This window comes from Carassius auratus, chromosome 49 (assembly GCF_003368295.1).
Source record: "Carassius auratus strain Wakin chromosome 49, ASM336829v1, whole genome shotgun sequence".
Lineage (NCBI taxonomy): Eukaryota > Metazoa > Chordata > Actinopteri > Cypriniformes > Cyprinidae > Carassius > Carassius auratus.
Window position 1 is genome coordinate 2,317,628 of NC_039291.1, and position 15,400 is coordinate 2,333,027.

At 36.4% G+C, this 15,400-nt stretch overlaps 1 protein-coding gene across 1 annotated transcript; it reads right to left on the reverse strand.

Moving 5' to 3' along the window:
* Window positions 1-382: 382 nt before the first annotated feature.
* LOC113066032 (carboxypeptidase A6-like) lies at window positions 383-14,290 on the reverse strand. The gene is made up of 11 exons (XM_026237611.1): window positions 13,962-14,290; window positions 10,642-10,717; window positions 7,888-8,012; window positions 6,655-6,769; window positions 5,933-6,034; window positions 5,717-5,821; window positions 4,175-4,285; window positions 3,966-4,056; window positions 2,582-2,784; window positions 1,393-1,477; window positions 383-1,234 (listed from the first exon to the last, which is right to left on the reverse strand). Exons 1-11 carry the CDS (start codon window positions 14,072-14,074, stop codon window positions 1,044-1,046), a joined length of 1,317 nt encoding a protein of 438 aa, XP_026093396.1. The 5' UTR covers window positions 14,075-14,290; the 3' UTR covers window positions 383-1,043.
* Window positions 14,291-15,400: the final 1,110 nt, after the last annotated feature.

Here is a 15,400-nt window from a genome sequence, read left to right on the forward strand (position 1 = left end):
TTATTTTATCGTATTTTCTTGCATGTTTTTTTTTTTTGTGGATTTATTTATTGTCGAGTGAAAACAGCAAAATCTCAGTTGCTCCTTCTGATTTTTTTGTACAAATATGTACAGTTTATTTGGGACCATTTTCTACAGGGGAGAAGAAAAATACATCCTGGATTTTATTTGTATTTTTTTATCAAAATGTAAGTTACTCCCTGATGTCTGGGCCTTTGAGACAAGGGCCTTGTTTCTCTCCATACATAGGCCTGCGGTGCCTTTATTTTTAATAATTTATGAAGTATTTTTTCATTATTTGGATAGTATGGCTGATATCTTCCACAAACAAAAGAATCCATTTTTGGATGATCGGTCCAGCTTTTAATGATCTACTTGTTGGTAAAATAAACAGTAAGATACAAAATCTGTGTTCAATGAAACCAAATCTTAAATGCCATTAAGCAAGACACTTATTATATAACAGAGTAATATAAATATTAAAAAAAGAAATGTTTTCACTGAAATAAATACAGGCTTATTGCAATAACATTCCAAAACGTACTTAAGAGTTCAAATGTAAACATTGCCCTTGCAAAGTTAAAGTTACTTTAAAAAAAAACAAAAGAAAACAGCAATTCTATTATGTATTCTTGTCTGGCTAATTTTAGACGTTAAGTACCCAGTTGATTTCAAAACGAAATCAAAGCTGTTTTTAGTGGCAGTGATACACATCTACACTAAAATGACCCCATTTCAAAGATAACAGTATGCATTATTTACATTCTCTGGGAATCACTGTTCTTTTATAGCGAGTGCTCATGTATATTTGCCTCATAAGTAAAATCCACTTTTGAGAATGATGCTTGCATTTCTTCAGTTTACATTTTATACCATTTTGTATAATGTAGAGCTTCTTTAAGGTAGTTTATAAAATAAATAAATCTGAAAAAATGAATAGAAGATGCAGGAACATTTGTGCATAGCTTGTCGACAGTTCTATGGCTTTTGGGTGTGAAACTGATAGAGGGAAGATAAGACAGAGAGTGAAAGTCAAGTGAAATTCATTTGGTACATTTCTTCAGCAGGCCTGAAGCGATTGTTTTTACTGCTCTCATGGTCTCTGTGCATGTTGGTTTTATCAGGGTTTCTGGCAACAGGAAGCCGTAGTAGCCTTTATCACGCAACTCGAAGGCAAAGGCGTATGAGATCCCGTTCTTGTAGGCCCAGTCTATCGAGCTTCCAGAACTCACATCTGCAAATTAAAGAAATGCATTACATCACATATGGACATTGACTGTTGTTAAAGGACTGTTGACTGGAGTCTAACTGAGAGGGCAAACAGACAACTGATGACTCGTACGTGCAGTAGCTATGTCACCAATTGAAGAAAAGACTGAATGCCTGACTTACAAAGTGTGGTGGAGGCAGGGCCATATCTGTATCGCACTCCATAAGCTGAGTACAGAGCGCTCACTGCGTTCTGGGCTGCTGATTCCTGAGAGGGAAGAGGAGAGGTTTAAATCTGCTTCAGTATCAGTCGGGTCCAGTCCATCATTAAGATAGCTTGGAGTATAGTCAAAAGATTGGGTGGGCTTACAGCCATTCAGTCGATATATGAGCAAGCTGCACCGAGGCAAGCCCAACAAATAATATCTCATCCATTCCATTTTCTTAATGAGGAGTTCAGTGTTTTGCCCTCTAGATGATATTGAGTTTAGTTCTATCTTATTAAAGGCTGAATCACTTTAGTAACTCCAGGGGGCAAATGATAGCTTTGCAGTGTTTACTACAGAATCCTATATAAAGAAATGTGTAGGCATTATTCTAAATTAGATATAAAAAAAAAAAAAAAAAAAAAAAAACTGGCACTTGCTATAAGAACGCAACAAAAGAATCACACTTGATTTTGAATGATCAAAATGGCCACCATAGGAAATGAATGGGAAATATGAAAAATACGAATATACAGAGCAATTATTTGGGGTACGTTTTACAATTCAGCTATGAAGTAGTCTTTGATAATGTCTAAGTATATATCCAAATGCAAAACCTATCACGAGTAATTGTGTCTGAAAATACTATAAGCAACTAGGGAATACATAGCCATATATTTATATATACATAGGTTATAGAGGCATCTACTGGTTACACCATATTATTACATATTTTTTTTATTTCTCTCTTTTTTTTTTTTGAATGATTCATTAAACTAGCCAGCTCATATGATAAGAGACGTTCATGTATAAGTCTACTTTGATTTTCGCTGTCTGCGTTTGACATACTGAAATTCACCAAAAATTGGACTACATTCATCACGCTTTATATTTTTAAGTTGGTTGATTAGGAATCCTTTGCTTGTTATGTAAATTGGACTACACTGGTCGTGCTGTCTATTGTTTTTGCATGCAGCTTGTGCGGACATCTAAACAGAAAGTTGCATTTTTCTATAGCCAAAATATGATTTATACATCTAGTTTTTCATGTGCTCTGAAACTATACATGGATTATTTATATCTATAATAATAAAATAATTACTGAATGATCCCTGCCCCAAATTTACAAATTCAAGATTTACTGTCTGAAGGTGGAAATCACTCACCACGCAGTTGAAGTTTGGTATAGTGGCGTATTTGTAGGAATACGGATAGAGGAGCATCTGAGCATAGGCGTGAATAGAGATGTAAGCTTTGACCCGTTTCCTGTGCTTGCGCAGAAACTTGGCCACAGCTTTGACCTCAGGCTCTGACTCGGGGAAGGGACCACAGTATGTGTCATCGCAGGGGTGCAGAGATGCACCCTCATCTATCAGGGTCAGCAAAGGTGTCATACAAACAAAAAAAAAACAAACAAAAAAAACACTGTATAACTTGCTTTGTAATCATTTCATCTTTGCCTTTTCTGTTCCAAGTCTGTGGTCGCAGCCGATTAATACTTTCCTCCCATGGTATTTTGCTGACTCATGTTCACTCTTATGTATTTTCTATCTCAATGTCAGGTATTATCTACCAGAGCATTAAGAGTGAATATTTTAGAAAGGCATTATTCCTGTGTCCTTCAGAAGCATACACGAACTGTAAGTCCTTATAGTTTAAGAAAAATTCATTAGTAGAATCAGGCATTTTCTAATAATATGCAAACCCAACCTTGTTAGTGCTGGATAGTACTGGTTTAGTGCTTATTTAGCTGAAAGGCCAGCAAAGATTTGCAAATTGTTTAAATGTTTGGTTTAATATTTGGTTTTCATATGTTTTGTTAAACTAAAATATTCTTTTGATTCCATTATATACAATTTGATGCCATATTAGCAACATTGACATAAAACATATTAAATGTAAAGGCAAAGGACAATGATGTTGCATTTAGGTATCTTTGCACAAACTCTTTAATGCTGCTCAGAGGTGGCATAAATGCATTTACAGAGCAATTTGCCGCTTTATACAGCACTTTGATGCTAGGAACTGAGGTGGGTCAGAGCAGGTATAATTTAGTCTGGCTTTATGTGGTATTGCTCCTTTACACAGAATTTTAAGCAGGCACAGAGCAGTCTTAATTTGGCTAAACTTGAAACATCTTAAATTTAGCTGGTTGAGATAGTTAAGCCTGGCGAGGACAGCATCCAAAATGCAACACTTTCTACAGTAGTAACCAGTAACTCATGCCAAGAGATTATATTATTTTTTATGCTACCTTTTATGCTTACCTATTAATAAATGCATTTACTCACAGCTTGAGAATGCGAGAAGACCGTTGTTAAAAATGTAGCTGTGCACACAAACACAGATTCTAACATCTTATGTAGTACAGAAGAAAATTCAAATACAAGATTGTGTTTGTAAATATTTCATTCGGTTACATTTTTTATCTGTGTGTCAGGCATCTACACTGGCTGCTAAAGTTATGTCTACATATTCTGGAGTGCTTATTTCTTTTGTATATGTATACACCAGAGAGGAGCTATTCGATTTTTCTGAATGACAACTTACCGCACCATTTGACGTTCCAATTTCGGTTGGCATCCACTCCCCGACAATGATATTTTGGAATCTTTGACCGAGTTTTACGCCAAAAGCGATCCTAAGAGAGAGAGAAAACTCTGCCTTATCCTGAGACATCCTTCATGTTTAACAACACGGAGCTGCGACCTATTCATTTCAGCGAACTCTGCAGTGTGATCTAGGCATATAGAAGTTACCGTCTTCCAGCTGTAATGGTAGCCATCCACATTGAAGACAGGCATAATGTAGAAATTGAGCTGATTCATCAGTCGTCTCATGCTGGAGTTGTGCTGATAGGAGTTCAACGCCTGTATTCACAGGGAACGGAATTGTGACAGACTTCAAGAGATGCAGGAAATGTGTGTCTCGTTTCCCCCACAGATAAATTTCAGTAGAGCAAAAGTACTCTTTCTGTTCAGTTCCTCTAATCAAATAAGAATAAATAGCATATTTTCCATTAAACAGATATAGTTTTGCATCTTGAGGGCAGTATTCAAGTATCAAGTTTGTTCTGTTGTTTACTTCATAAAAGTTTGAGATCATTTTATTTAAAGAAAGAATCCCAAAAAATATGCCAGTTTCCACAAAAACATTAAGCAGCACAACTGTTTCCAGCACTGATATAATAAGAAATGTTTCTTAAGCAGCAAATCGGCATATTAGAATGATTTCTGAAGGACCATTTGACGTCTGAAGACTGGAGTAATGATGCTGAAAATTCAGCTTTGCCATCATAGGAATAAATTACACTTTAAAATGTATTGCAATAGTAAAAGGTTATTTAAAACTGTAATAATATTTCACGATAGACTGATCAAATAAGCAAACCAGCAGCCTTGGTTTCAAATAAATATATATTAAATCTTTCTGACCCTAAACTTTTGAACAGTAATGTAACAGGTCAGTCTGGATAATCCATGTGAAATATAAATGCTGTGCACAGATACTGTACTGCAGAAATAGTGTAGTATACTATTTTGCTGTGTCTATGTAAGCTACGCTTACAATTATGATTCACTCACTCCATAATTAAAAGCTCCCTTTGGTCATGTAAAACATAAATAATATTGCATTCATTTAATTTATAACAAAAAAGGAAAATGCAGTGCAATGTTACAGTGTAAAAAAAAACTAATTACACACAGCAGTAAGAGAAACATTATTAGTGATGGTGGGTAACAAAAGAGCTGTAATAGCATTCATGGCAGGGTCAGTCTGCCTCATAGTGGTGTGCTGAAGGTATTACAACAGACCTGGTACTGAAGCCTCTCTGTTTTGATCTCATTTTGCATTTGTCTCACTCAGTGTTAGCTGCTGATCTGAGAGCGGTTTAGTTGTGTGTAGAAAACTACACCCAGTTTAGCATAAAAGGATGTCACTTAACCAAAGGCATGCTTTGATATTGGTTTATGAGATGAGCTCGGAGGCTCTGATGCATTATACAGATTCATTTTGGAGGAATTCAGAGGCTCGCTGAATTAAACAATCACAGAATACACCTGCTCACTCACAAATTAACAAATCACTACAATCTTTGAATTGTGAATGTCTTTTAATACAGATAATTGGTAATTAACACATACGTATTAAATAAGAAATTAATAATAAAAACAGAAACGTTTTCACTAGTGGTCTTAGTTTGGATCCCGTTATACACTGTGCATAACCATTTTGTTGTTTTTGCTTTGCAGTAATTTAAATAGCAACATAACAAACAGAAATAATTACTCTGCACATACCTCTTTCACAAACCATTGGCAGAAAGCTGGACCAATCCATTCTCTTGCATGCATTCCACAGTCTATCCACACTGCCTTCTTAAAGGGACGTGGTCTCTTTCCTAACTGACAGGAGAGGGACAGAAAACATCATCTAAGTCCATGTGTGTGTGTTTTTGTTTCGGGGTGGCTTACAGAGTGGTTATAAATGTTGCCATCTCTCCCTTCAGCCTTTACCTGCATTACATAGAGGGGCCGTCCTTCATAGGACTGACCAATAGAAAACAGGTCCACCAGGTGTGGGTGTGTCCGGTTCATCTCAAACATCCAACTCCGGATCTGTTCCAGAATGGTGAAAAGATTTTGACCCACATTCTCCAGATTAACATGCAGCTTGTATTCAGGTTAAAATTTGTAGCAGAAAGTTAAAATAAATATTAATACACATTCAATTTTGCACGTCTGGCCTACTTTTGACCATAGTATCAGACCTGTTTTTTGTTGTTGTTGTTGTTTGTAGAGAAAAGTTTGTCGTCTTGACTTGCTTGTCTTAATAAATTAAAGCTAAAAAGTTAAATTAAAAGTTAAAGATTAAGACTGATGCATTTTTTTTTTACATATATTTTCTTTACAAGAGGACTTCAGGAATTATATCCATAAAACTGAATGTAATCCAGCCCTCGTCTGCTCTGATGGTTCTCCCATTCATCATCTTGTCATGGGACTAAATCACAGAGCTGGGATTGTATCTGTGCATTCATGTGAAGGGAGAAGACCTGGCTGTGAGTAAATCTGTTTTTCTTGTGCTCACGGGCCAAGAAATGCAAATGCACTTCTCAATCAAAGGCTGTTAGTCAGCCTGCGAAAATCAAGCTTCTGCTGAGAAAGATGGATCTCGGTCTTCTCCATCTCTCTACATAACAATTGGCATGTATATTAATTTGCATCCATGCGCTCACCTCTTCCAAAGGATGGTACACTTCATAGTCATGCTGGAATTCTGATCTACGCTTCCTGGAGGACCGGTATCCGATTTGTTTCTCAATTTCGGTTTGGAGATTGGAAATGAGTACCCTGCGGAGACAGTCAAGGAAGGAATGTTGAAAGCGTATATGCTCTATGTATTAAACAGTTTAATAGCAATGGTTACTTAGATGCATATACAGTATGTGTGTTTGTGTGTGTGTGTGTGTGTGTGTATGCAGCTGGGGGGGGGGGGTTAGATATACACAGTATATACACACACTAGAATAAGTCATCTTTTTTTTTTTTTTTTGGCTATGCAGTTTTTCCTCCACAATAACAATTTAATATTCATGAATGAATGAATTTTACTTATTTATTTCAATATTGTATATTCCTTATTTATTAGTATATTTGTACTATCATTTAGTATTTAGCATATTTATTTGTAGTAAATTATTGTAGTTTATTTGGAAAGTAGTAATGTAAAGTGCTTTGCACCAAAGTCATGATTGATCAGCTTACTAATGTTGGCAGGATTTTGGAGCTAATGCAAATTTAAATGTTTACACAACTAACCATGAGACAAAAGCAAGTATTTTAATTAAGGTTGAAAGGTATAGATCCAATATCACAAACATTAATCATCCCGTTTCACACGGAGCAAAGGTATATAAAAAAAGCATGTAAAAAAAAAAAAAAAAAACCCTGTTGTTGTTGTTTTGGCTAAGGATATGGAGGAAAGAATGAGAATGCAAAAAATTGATCTGACCTGTTAAAACCAAAGCAAACAAAGCTGGAGGTTTTTTAAACTGCAGTAAACAAAGCACATCTCTCTCTCTCTCTCTCTCTCTCTCTCAACCTATTCCATTACCCAGAATCCTCTGTTGTATCACTTCAGTGTGTAAATATACTCAAATACATCAGCCATCAGAAGGAGAGGAGAGATTGAGGGAAAGGCCTCCCTGGAGAAAGGGATGCCAATGAAAATGTGTCTGGCTGCGGCGTGTGAGATAAGCTTCATTGTTGCTGTTGATCCGGATGATTGATGGAGCGAGCGGTTGAAAGAGCTTTCATTTCTGCATCCTCCAGCACATGCAAATCAAAGTCTGAAGTATCCGAGTAGAACTCAAATGCGTGTCCCCTAGAAAACCGATGCTTCTCACGCAGGAGAATGAGAGAGGAGTTCACTCTACTATGAGTCCCAAAAGAAGGAAGAAGAGACTCACTTATAATGGATGTGTGCTTGGCGAAGATGTCTTCTCAGCCATTGCGTCTTGTTGCATCCCACATGAACGTCTACTGGACTGTTCTCTCGAATTAGAGATGCACCGTTGGGGTTCCAAAGGTCTACCTGCAAAGGTCCACATCATTGAAGTCAATCAAGCTGGAATGTTACTCCTAGATGCTCAGTTTAAGATTCTGTCATCATTTACTCACCTGCATGTTATTCCGAACTCGTATGACTTTATTTCTGCTGTTGAAATATCTTTCACAAACCCCACTGACATAGTAATTTGCAAAGAAATTAGGTCCTTGAAATTCAAGCAGTTTCTCACACACTTTAAGATCTTTGCACCAGAGTTGAGATTACAGATGAAGCTTGTCCCAGTGCTGTATGATCTGTAGATCAGAGACCTGCTGACTCAGCCCAATTCACAGAGAGTTCGAAACAGAGCTTCAGTGAGCCGCCACGATCACAGCATTTGACTGAAGTTATCTATTTTTGTGTGTGGATCCACAAAACCACTTTAGATTGCCAACATATGCCGGAGCCTTTATGGCAGCCCAGTTACCAATCCCCGAAGCATAACCTCAGATTTGCATCATTAGCCTCCTCTGTATGTCTGCCAAGACACTACGCTGTTGACTTTGGCTACAGCAACAGGCCCATTTAATAAGACGAAAAAAGAGTAGAGCTTTTCAAACGACCCATCTTAACACCAGCAACAGAGTAGATCACAGGCTAGTTTTTTTTTCCTACGTTACATTTATTTCTAGAGCTGAAACAGTTCTGAGTTCAATTGGCTTGTAATATATATTTGCATTTCAAATTATATGCCTTGTGTTAAATGCAACCCTTCAATTTGTGAGTCTTGGTTAAAAGCAGGAATATCAGTCATAAAATAGGTCCACTTTGCATGCAGAAAAACTCTCCAGTGCCGTGCTGCATTCCAAACAGATGCTCACAAACCTGGCGGCTGTAACAGATTTGACACGTTTGTTTTGATGGTGTGTGACTGCTGCGTTCTTGAAACATAGATATACTTCAATAGGGCCCCTCAGTTTCAGTTGTTGTAAATGTACATTTTTTTTAGTATACGGATCATTAATTCTTTGTGAAAATGTTTGCGTGCAGATTTTATGCACAAGTTTGGGTGTATGCATGATTTGAGAATGAGACCCATTGGCTTTTATCTTTTTATCGTAATGAAACTAAAGCAAATATAATGTTAAAAAAGTCAGATATTCTGCAGAGTCCTCATGTGGGTCCCTGGACACCTGTTTGAGAACACCTATCTTATTTCAGCCAACAGAAAATCTGGCCAAGTGGCACACTTTGCCTAATGACTAAACTGATATAATAGTGTGCAGATGGTTATGTGTGTGTGCAGACCTGAAAACTTCTCTCTCTTAATGCTGTGACCCCAATTTCTCAGGTTCTCCACACCAAGCATAATAAAAATCAACATGGCTTAGTTTAAGATTTCATTCTGAGATCATCATGACACTGGACATTTAATCAATATTTTCCCAATTTCTTTATAGTTTCTCAAAGATCAAGTCATATACGTAGGAATTTTGCTGAGTTGATTGTCTGAGCTTATAAACCTAGTTTCTTCAAATGGGCATGTCAGTATATTTTGCTTTTGATCATCTGGGGTGCATGCATTTGTACTTAAATGCCTATTTTTTTCCTGTTTTCCTGATGTTACTTTGAGAAAATACAGCAGAAATAACCAATGACCCAAGTCTCCTCAAACCTTTCACTAGAGACTCTCCCGAGCGGTGACATCAAAGGCAGCAGACACAGAAACAAGGAAAACAAGGTCATGAAAGAAGAAATTGTCACTGGAAAAAAACACCTACTGTAATATAATGAAACATTTGTGATGTTTATGTTGCTTGCACGAATATTGTTTAAGTCAGAATATGCAGCTAATTTGAATGGCCTGTCAATGTATGCTAATTAGCCAAGGCTTGAGGAAGTGGACTCTTTTAGACTGTGACACTTTACACTATAATTAACATTGTAAATTTAGTACATTTATAACAGTTTGTGTTTTCTTACTCTGCTATTAAACTACAGAAAACTGGTTAAGACTGTGTGAGTGTTTCTAATACAATGGCTGAAAGAGTGATTGCAAATTGTATGTCTTTATCTCCTCTTACCAATGCAACTACTCTCTTGTCTCTTGGGATTTTTTTTTCTTTTGCTTTCGGGTGCACTAAATATATATTTGTTGTAGCTTCTGTTCACTAACAGAACGTAACCCTACTATAATGACTTCTGAGAACTGCAAAATTTGTGATAAGAGTTCGCTGATGATATTTAATTTGCCTTGCATAGTGTATACTTCACTCTGCTGCCTGTATCCGCTACAGTATGTTGTATAGACAGCTCAGTTCAGAAGCTTATTTCTGGAGGAAACAGTGGTTATGGTGCTGGGGAACTCTTACTTGACTCTTAATGGAAACTGAGGAGGTTCATGCATCACTGGTGCTGAGAATGACACAGTGATGGTGCAAAAAAAAAAAAAAGATAAAGGCTCTAGTAATGTTATAATCTAAAAATAGTTTAGTTCGGAAGAAAAACAAAGTCTAGAACTTTGGAGGAGATAAGGATTTGCTAGAAATGATTTGTTGTTCAAATAACATAAAAAGCAGTGACATCAGTTTCCACGGGGTTTGGTTTTGTTTCTCATGATTCGTTTCACATGTTTAATGTTACAGGAGTATTGCAGGGAAGAAAAGGTGCTCACCGTCAGGTTTTGGAAAAGCTGTTTGACTGCTTGAACCTCTGTGTTGCTGCTGGGGATTATTCTGAACACTTGATCACTGCAGAAATAAAGCACTGCAGTTATAATCTAAATTATACACTGGCACAGGAATCAAATCAAAATACAGGAAACATTTTTTTTTTTTGTATGTTTATACACTATATTGTTCAAAAGGCTGGGTTCAGTAATGACTTATTCAGCAAGGAAGAATTAAATGTTTCAAAATTGACAGTAAAATCATTCATAATGTTATTTCTATTTCGAATAAATGCTGCTCTTTTGAAAAATCTTTTCATCCAAAAATGCTGAAAAAATAATTAGGGATTCCACAGAAATATTAAGCAGCACAGTTGTTTTCAACATTTATAATAATAAACATAAACATTTCTTGCACTTCAAATCAGCATTTAAGAATGATTTCAGCAGAATCAATAATCATTCTAAAAGCCTAAAGTGATAGCTGCTTAGAGCTTTGCCGTCACAAATAAAATACATTTTTTTAATATATTAAAATTGAAAAAAGTTATAATAAATTGTGATTTTTTTATTTTTATTATTCATTAATTTTAAATAATGCAGACTTGGTGTGCATAAAAGACTTCTTTCAAAAGCATTAAAATATTACAGAACGCAAACTTTTGAACGGTAGTGTAAATAAATACGCCAAAACAGTGATTTTCCATGTATCAACTATTATTATTATTATTATTAATATTGTTATTATTAAAGATTTTCAAGTATCTGCATTTTGAACAACCATCTTACAGAAACCAGAAGTTTCTGCAAATATCGAAAGTGAAGATGGATAAATCGTATATGGAAAATCATCTATTCTGAAGAAGACTAGCAGTCAGTTCCTGAGATTTTTTGCATGTTGTATTATCTACCATGCAACTGCTAATATTACTGCTAATATTTCCAAAAGTGGCTGAGCCAGCAGACAGGTTTATTGAGCTAGCGTACACATAAAGGCGTCTTTGAGGGTTATTTTTCTCTGAAACGGTTCAAAACGCACCAAAGATGACCTCATTACATCACTAAGAGCAATCTGCTATTTTTAGACTTTGAGTGACACAGGCGCTCCAGGTTACATTCTCCTTTTTTGTGGTGTAATTGTGTGAGCAGCTCCATATCAATACACAAGTAAGCCACAAAACTGGTCTCAGTTCACGATTAAGGACATCATCTCACAACTATGGTAAGAGCAGAGGAAATCGTGCTTGACGCCACACCTGTAATATCTCTGTGTGCGGTATTTTATGTCTTGGATGGTATTTCCCACAGAATCTTTATTGTGTGGTGTCATGCAATATCTGCTTATGCTTTAAATAATAATAAACTGCTCCTCAGCTGCAGGGTGAAAGGCTGCTTCATGATCTCATTCATTTTTCTCACTATATAGTGGAGTTCTTGTGCCATTTTCCCTCTTTTTGTCTGTTATAACGTTTCCTGTTGGTTATTCCGGTTTCCTGACTTCAGCCCTGATATTGTACTGGAATAGAAAAACATCCAGGACCTTTTCTGTCTGATGTCTGCTGGTGATTCAGTCACACATAAGGACAAAGTTTGGCATGTGAATGTGTGAGGAATGATGTTCTGCCACTTGGCTGATCTGGGGCAAATGTACTGGGCTTCACACCCTCACATACGTGAAGAGGCGTTGATTGGTGCGCTTTATAGCCCTGTGTAAAGCATTCGTCTGATGGAATGGAGAAAAAACACAGTGACTGACCCTATAGAAGACAGGAATTCAAAGCACCCTACCCTGTAAAAATGCTAACTAATAGCTGACATTTAAACATGGCTAAAAACAAAAAATCTTGGTAAGCAACATTTGAAAATATTATGGACATGGTGATCAAAAATGGTCATTTATGTTTCCATTTTTTATTAAAAATATAGTTTTTCTTTTGAACGTTTGAATTAATCAGCAAATCCTGAAAAAACATGTCACCGTTTCCACAAAGATATTAAGAAACACAACCATTTTAAACATCGATAATAATAGGGAATATTAGGTTTTTCTCTTTTAAGCGTCTGTGCCCTGAACAATTCTTAAACAAGGATATGAAAAAGAATGGCACAAATACTACCTAATATTGATATATACCCATGTATTTATTAAATTAAACACATATCTTTTAACTCCAATTTTTGGCTAATTTTACATAAGGAAACTTAGGAAAGAAGAGCTATCATAACAGCAATAGAACCCCAAAATAATAAAGGCAAAAATTCACCAAGATGAACAAACGGTCATAATTTACTCATTCTCATGTCAATACAAACCCATATCACTTAATTCCATGGAACACAAAAAGAAATGTTAGGAATGGCAAACTCCATTCACCATTCACTTTCATTTTGTGGAAAGAGATGCAATGAACGTGAATGCTGACTGAGGCTTTCAGTCACCAACATAAGATCATACTGGTTGGAATGCCATGAGAGTAAGTCAAAATCTGAAAAAATAAAATAAGTCATTTTATAGAGCGTTCACTCAGCAAGAACAATTTCAAGCCAATGGTAGTTTAGAAAATATTATATTCACAAAAAAATGTCTAATACTTTTTGATGACTTTACATGAAATTGTATTATTACAGCAAGGAAATTTAATGTGAATATCAGATCTTTGATTGTCATTATCATCAAACCACCTGATAACCTATAAAACTAACTAACTAACTAACTAACTAAATAGGCTAAATAAAATATCACACTTATATTTGGCAAAGTGTCAGCCAGCGTTCCATTATAATCTTCGTGCTTATACCTGTCGAGACCAACTGCATATTTTAAGATGTCCTTTAAGTAGTGCTTTTCAGCTTTAGCAAAAGAAAAAAATGGCCTGCAGAAACGCCTTTGTTTTCATAAAGCCAGTGTTGATATAAGAAGAGGCAGACTTATCTCGTCTATATTTGTGGAGACGCAGAGTGCACTTAAATGCTTCAAAACTATTTTCCAAACTCCCCCCTTGTTCCTACGCCCTGGATTCTCGCTAAATGAGAAGCGAGAGTCATTTCGATGAATCGGTTCATTCAGACAGTTCTTTTTATAGGAACCGATTCAATCAATTCACAATCACTGCGTGCGCTTATTACACATGATGTTTTTTTTTAGTTAAGCGCATAAATATTTACTTAAAGTGATCATTTTCCTGTATGCGATTGATCATGTTATGTAGAGTAAATCTCCTACAAATGCAAGAACCTTTAAATAGAACGATTTGTTCGTTCGCGAGTCGGACATCGCTCGTTACTACAACTTGAGTTTAGAAACTTTGGATGAATGAAACCCTTACCCGACGTAGCGGTTGTTGTAGAGGTAAGAGTCGACAGGATAGGGCACGGTGCTGAAAATGAGAACACTTCCAAGTAAAAAGGTACTGGACACGTCTGTGATTCTTAATGCCATATTAAGTCAGTATATAAATAAAAACGGAACAGTTAATCAGAGGCTGCGCTGTGCATATAGATGCTGAATGGAAATCATCATCCCAGTGGAAAGAACTGTGAGACTTTTCTGTCCTGGGTGTCTCCTCTTTGGACGATTTCTTGAGGTAGAGGTGGGAAATCATTCATATGGGAATTCTGGTGCTATCCCGAGTCTTTTTAAGTGTTTTTGGAAGTGTGGTCACGTGATGCGGGGTGTCAGAGGGGTTGGGAACCGAATCCCTGTTTGGAGTGAGATCAGTGGAAGTGCTCGAGTTTATCAAGAGCGGGATTGTACCTCGTCGAGGCTGTGAGTTTGATGTCATGGATGTATGTTGTGTTTTTGATTGACTTTTTCAAGTAACTCTACAAAATAAAAAAATAAAAAATAATAAACATTACTAATTAGTGTAGCCTACAGGCCTATTGACTTTAACTATAGCAATGATTTAACTGTGCTGCTGGATACATTTTTTTTGGAGAAAAACACATTTGCTGTCCTGATGAAACAGATCGATGTTAGTGAATGCAAAGGGAATGCTGCCAGGCAAATAAAGAAAGAAAGAAAGTTCACATTGTCGATAGGCCATACATAATTTCCTGTGCAACTAGATTTTTTTGAGAACACAGATTTAAGTGTTCTGAATGCTTTTAGCATGTTGACAGGGACATCGTTCAGGGACATTGTTAGTGCGTTTCCTGATAGCACGTCACAGTTTTGATGTCTGCATTTACATCTGCAAGATGTATTTTTTTTTTAGAATGTTTTCTCATCTGCAATGGAGGACTTTTTCTATCGGATGTCAAATAGACGTTTAGAAGATGTCAATACGATGATTACGTATAACTGACATCTTAAAGACGTCTGTCAGATGTTTGTACACAGTAGATGCTTTCCAGATTAAGCGACCTTCAACAGACATCTCGCAGACGTATTGTGCTGGGTTGCAAATAGTCTGCAAGATTTCTGTTAAAGATCGCTTAATCTGAAAAGCGTCTGCTGTGTACAAACATCAGAAGTCTCTAAAAAAAAATTTGTTTCGCAGATGGAAATGCAGACATCAAATAGACATCTCCATGAGTATGCTATCAGGGACCTGACAGGGAATTTAGAATTTTGGCTAAAGTTCTGGCAATGTTCTTTCAAAAGTTATGAACAAATGTTCTTCCAGTAATGTTCGTTCAGAGATATCACGGTCTTAAATATGTTCTCAAAACTTTAGCACAACAAGTAATGTTTTCTCCAACTTATTGTAAGATTGAAACAACGGACACTCTCTACCAACAAAGAAGACTGAAGGTTGAATGG

Coding starts and splice junctions, on each gene's coding strand:
- LOC113066032 (XM_026237611.1), bottom strand. CDS start 14,074: ATGGCATTAAGAATCACAGACGTGTCCAGTACCTTTTTACTTGGAAGT. Junction 6,035..6,654: donor TGTACCATCCTTTGGAAGAG/GTGAGCGCATGG, acceptor ATTCTGGAACAG/ATCCGGAGTTGGATGTTTGA. Junction 1,478..2,581: donor TACCAAACTTCAACTGCGTG/GTGAGTGATTTC, acceptor CTTCCCTCTCAG/GAATCAGCAGCCCAGAACGC.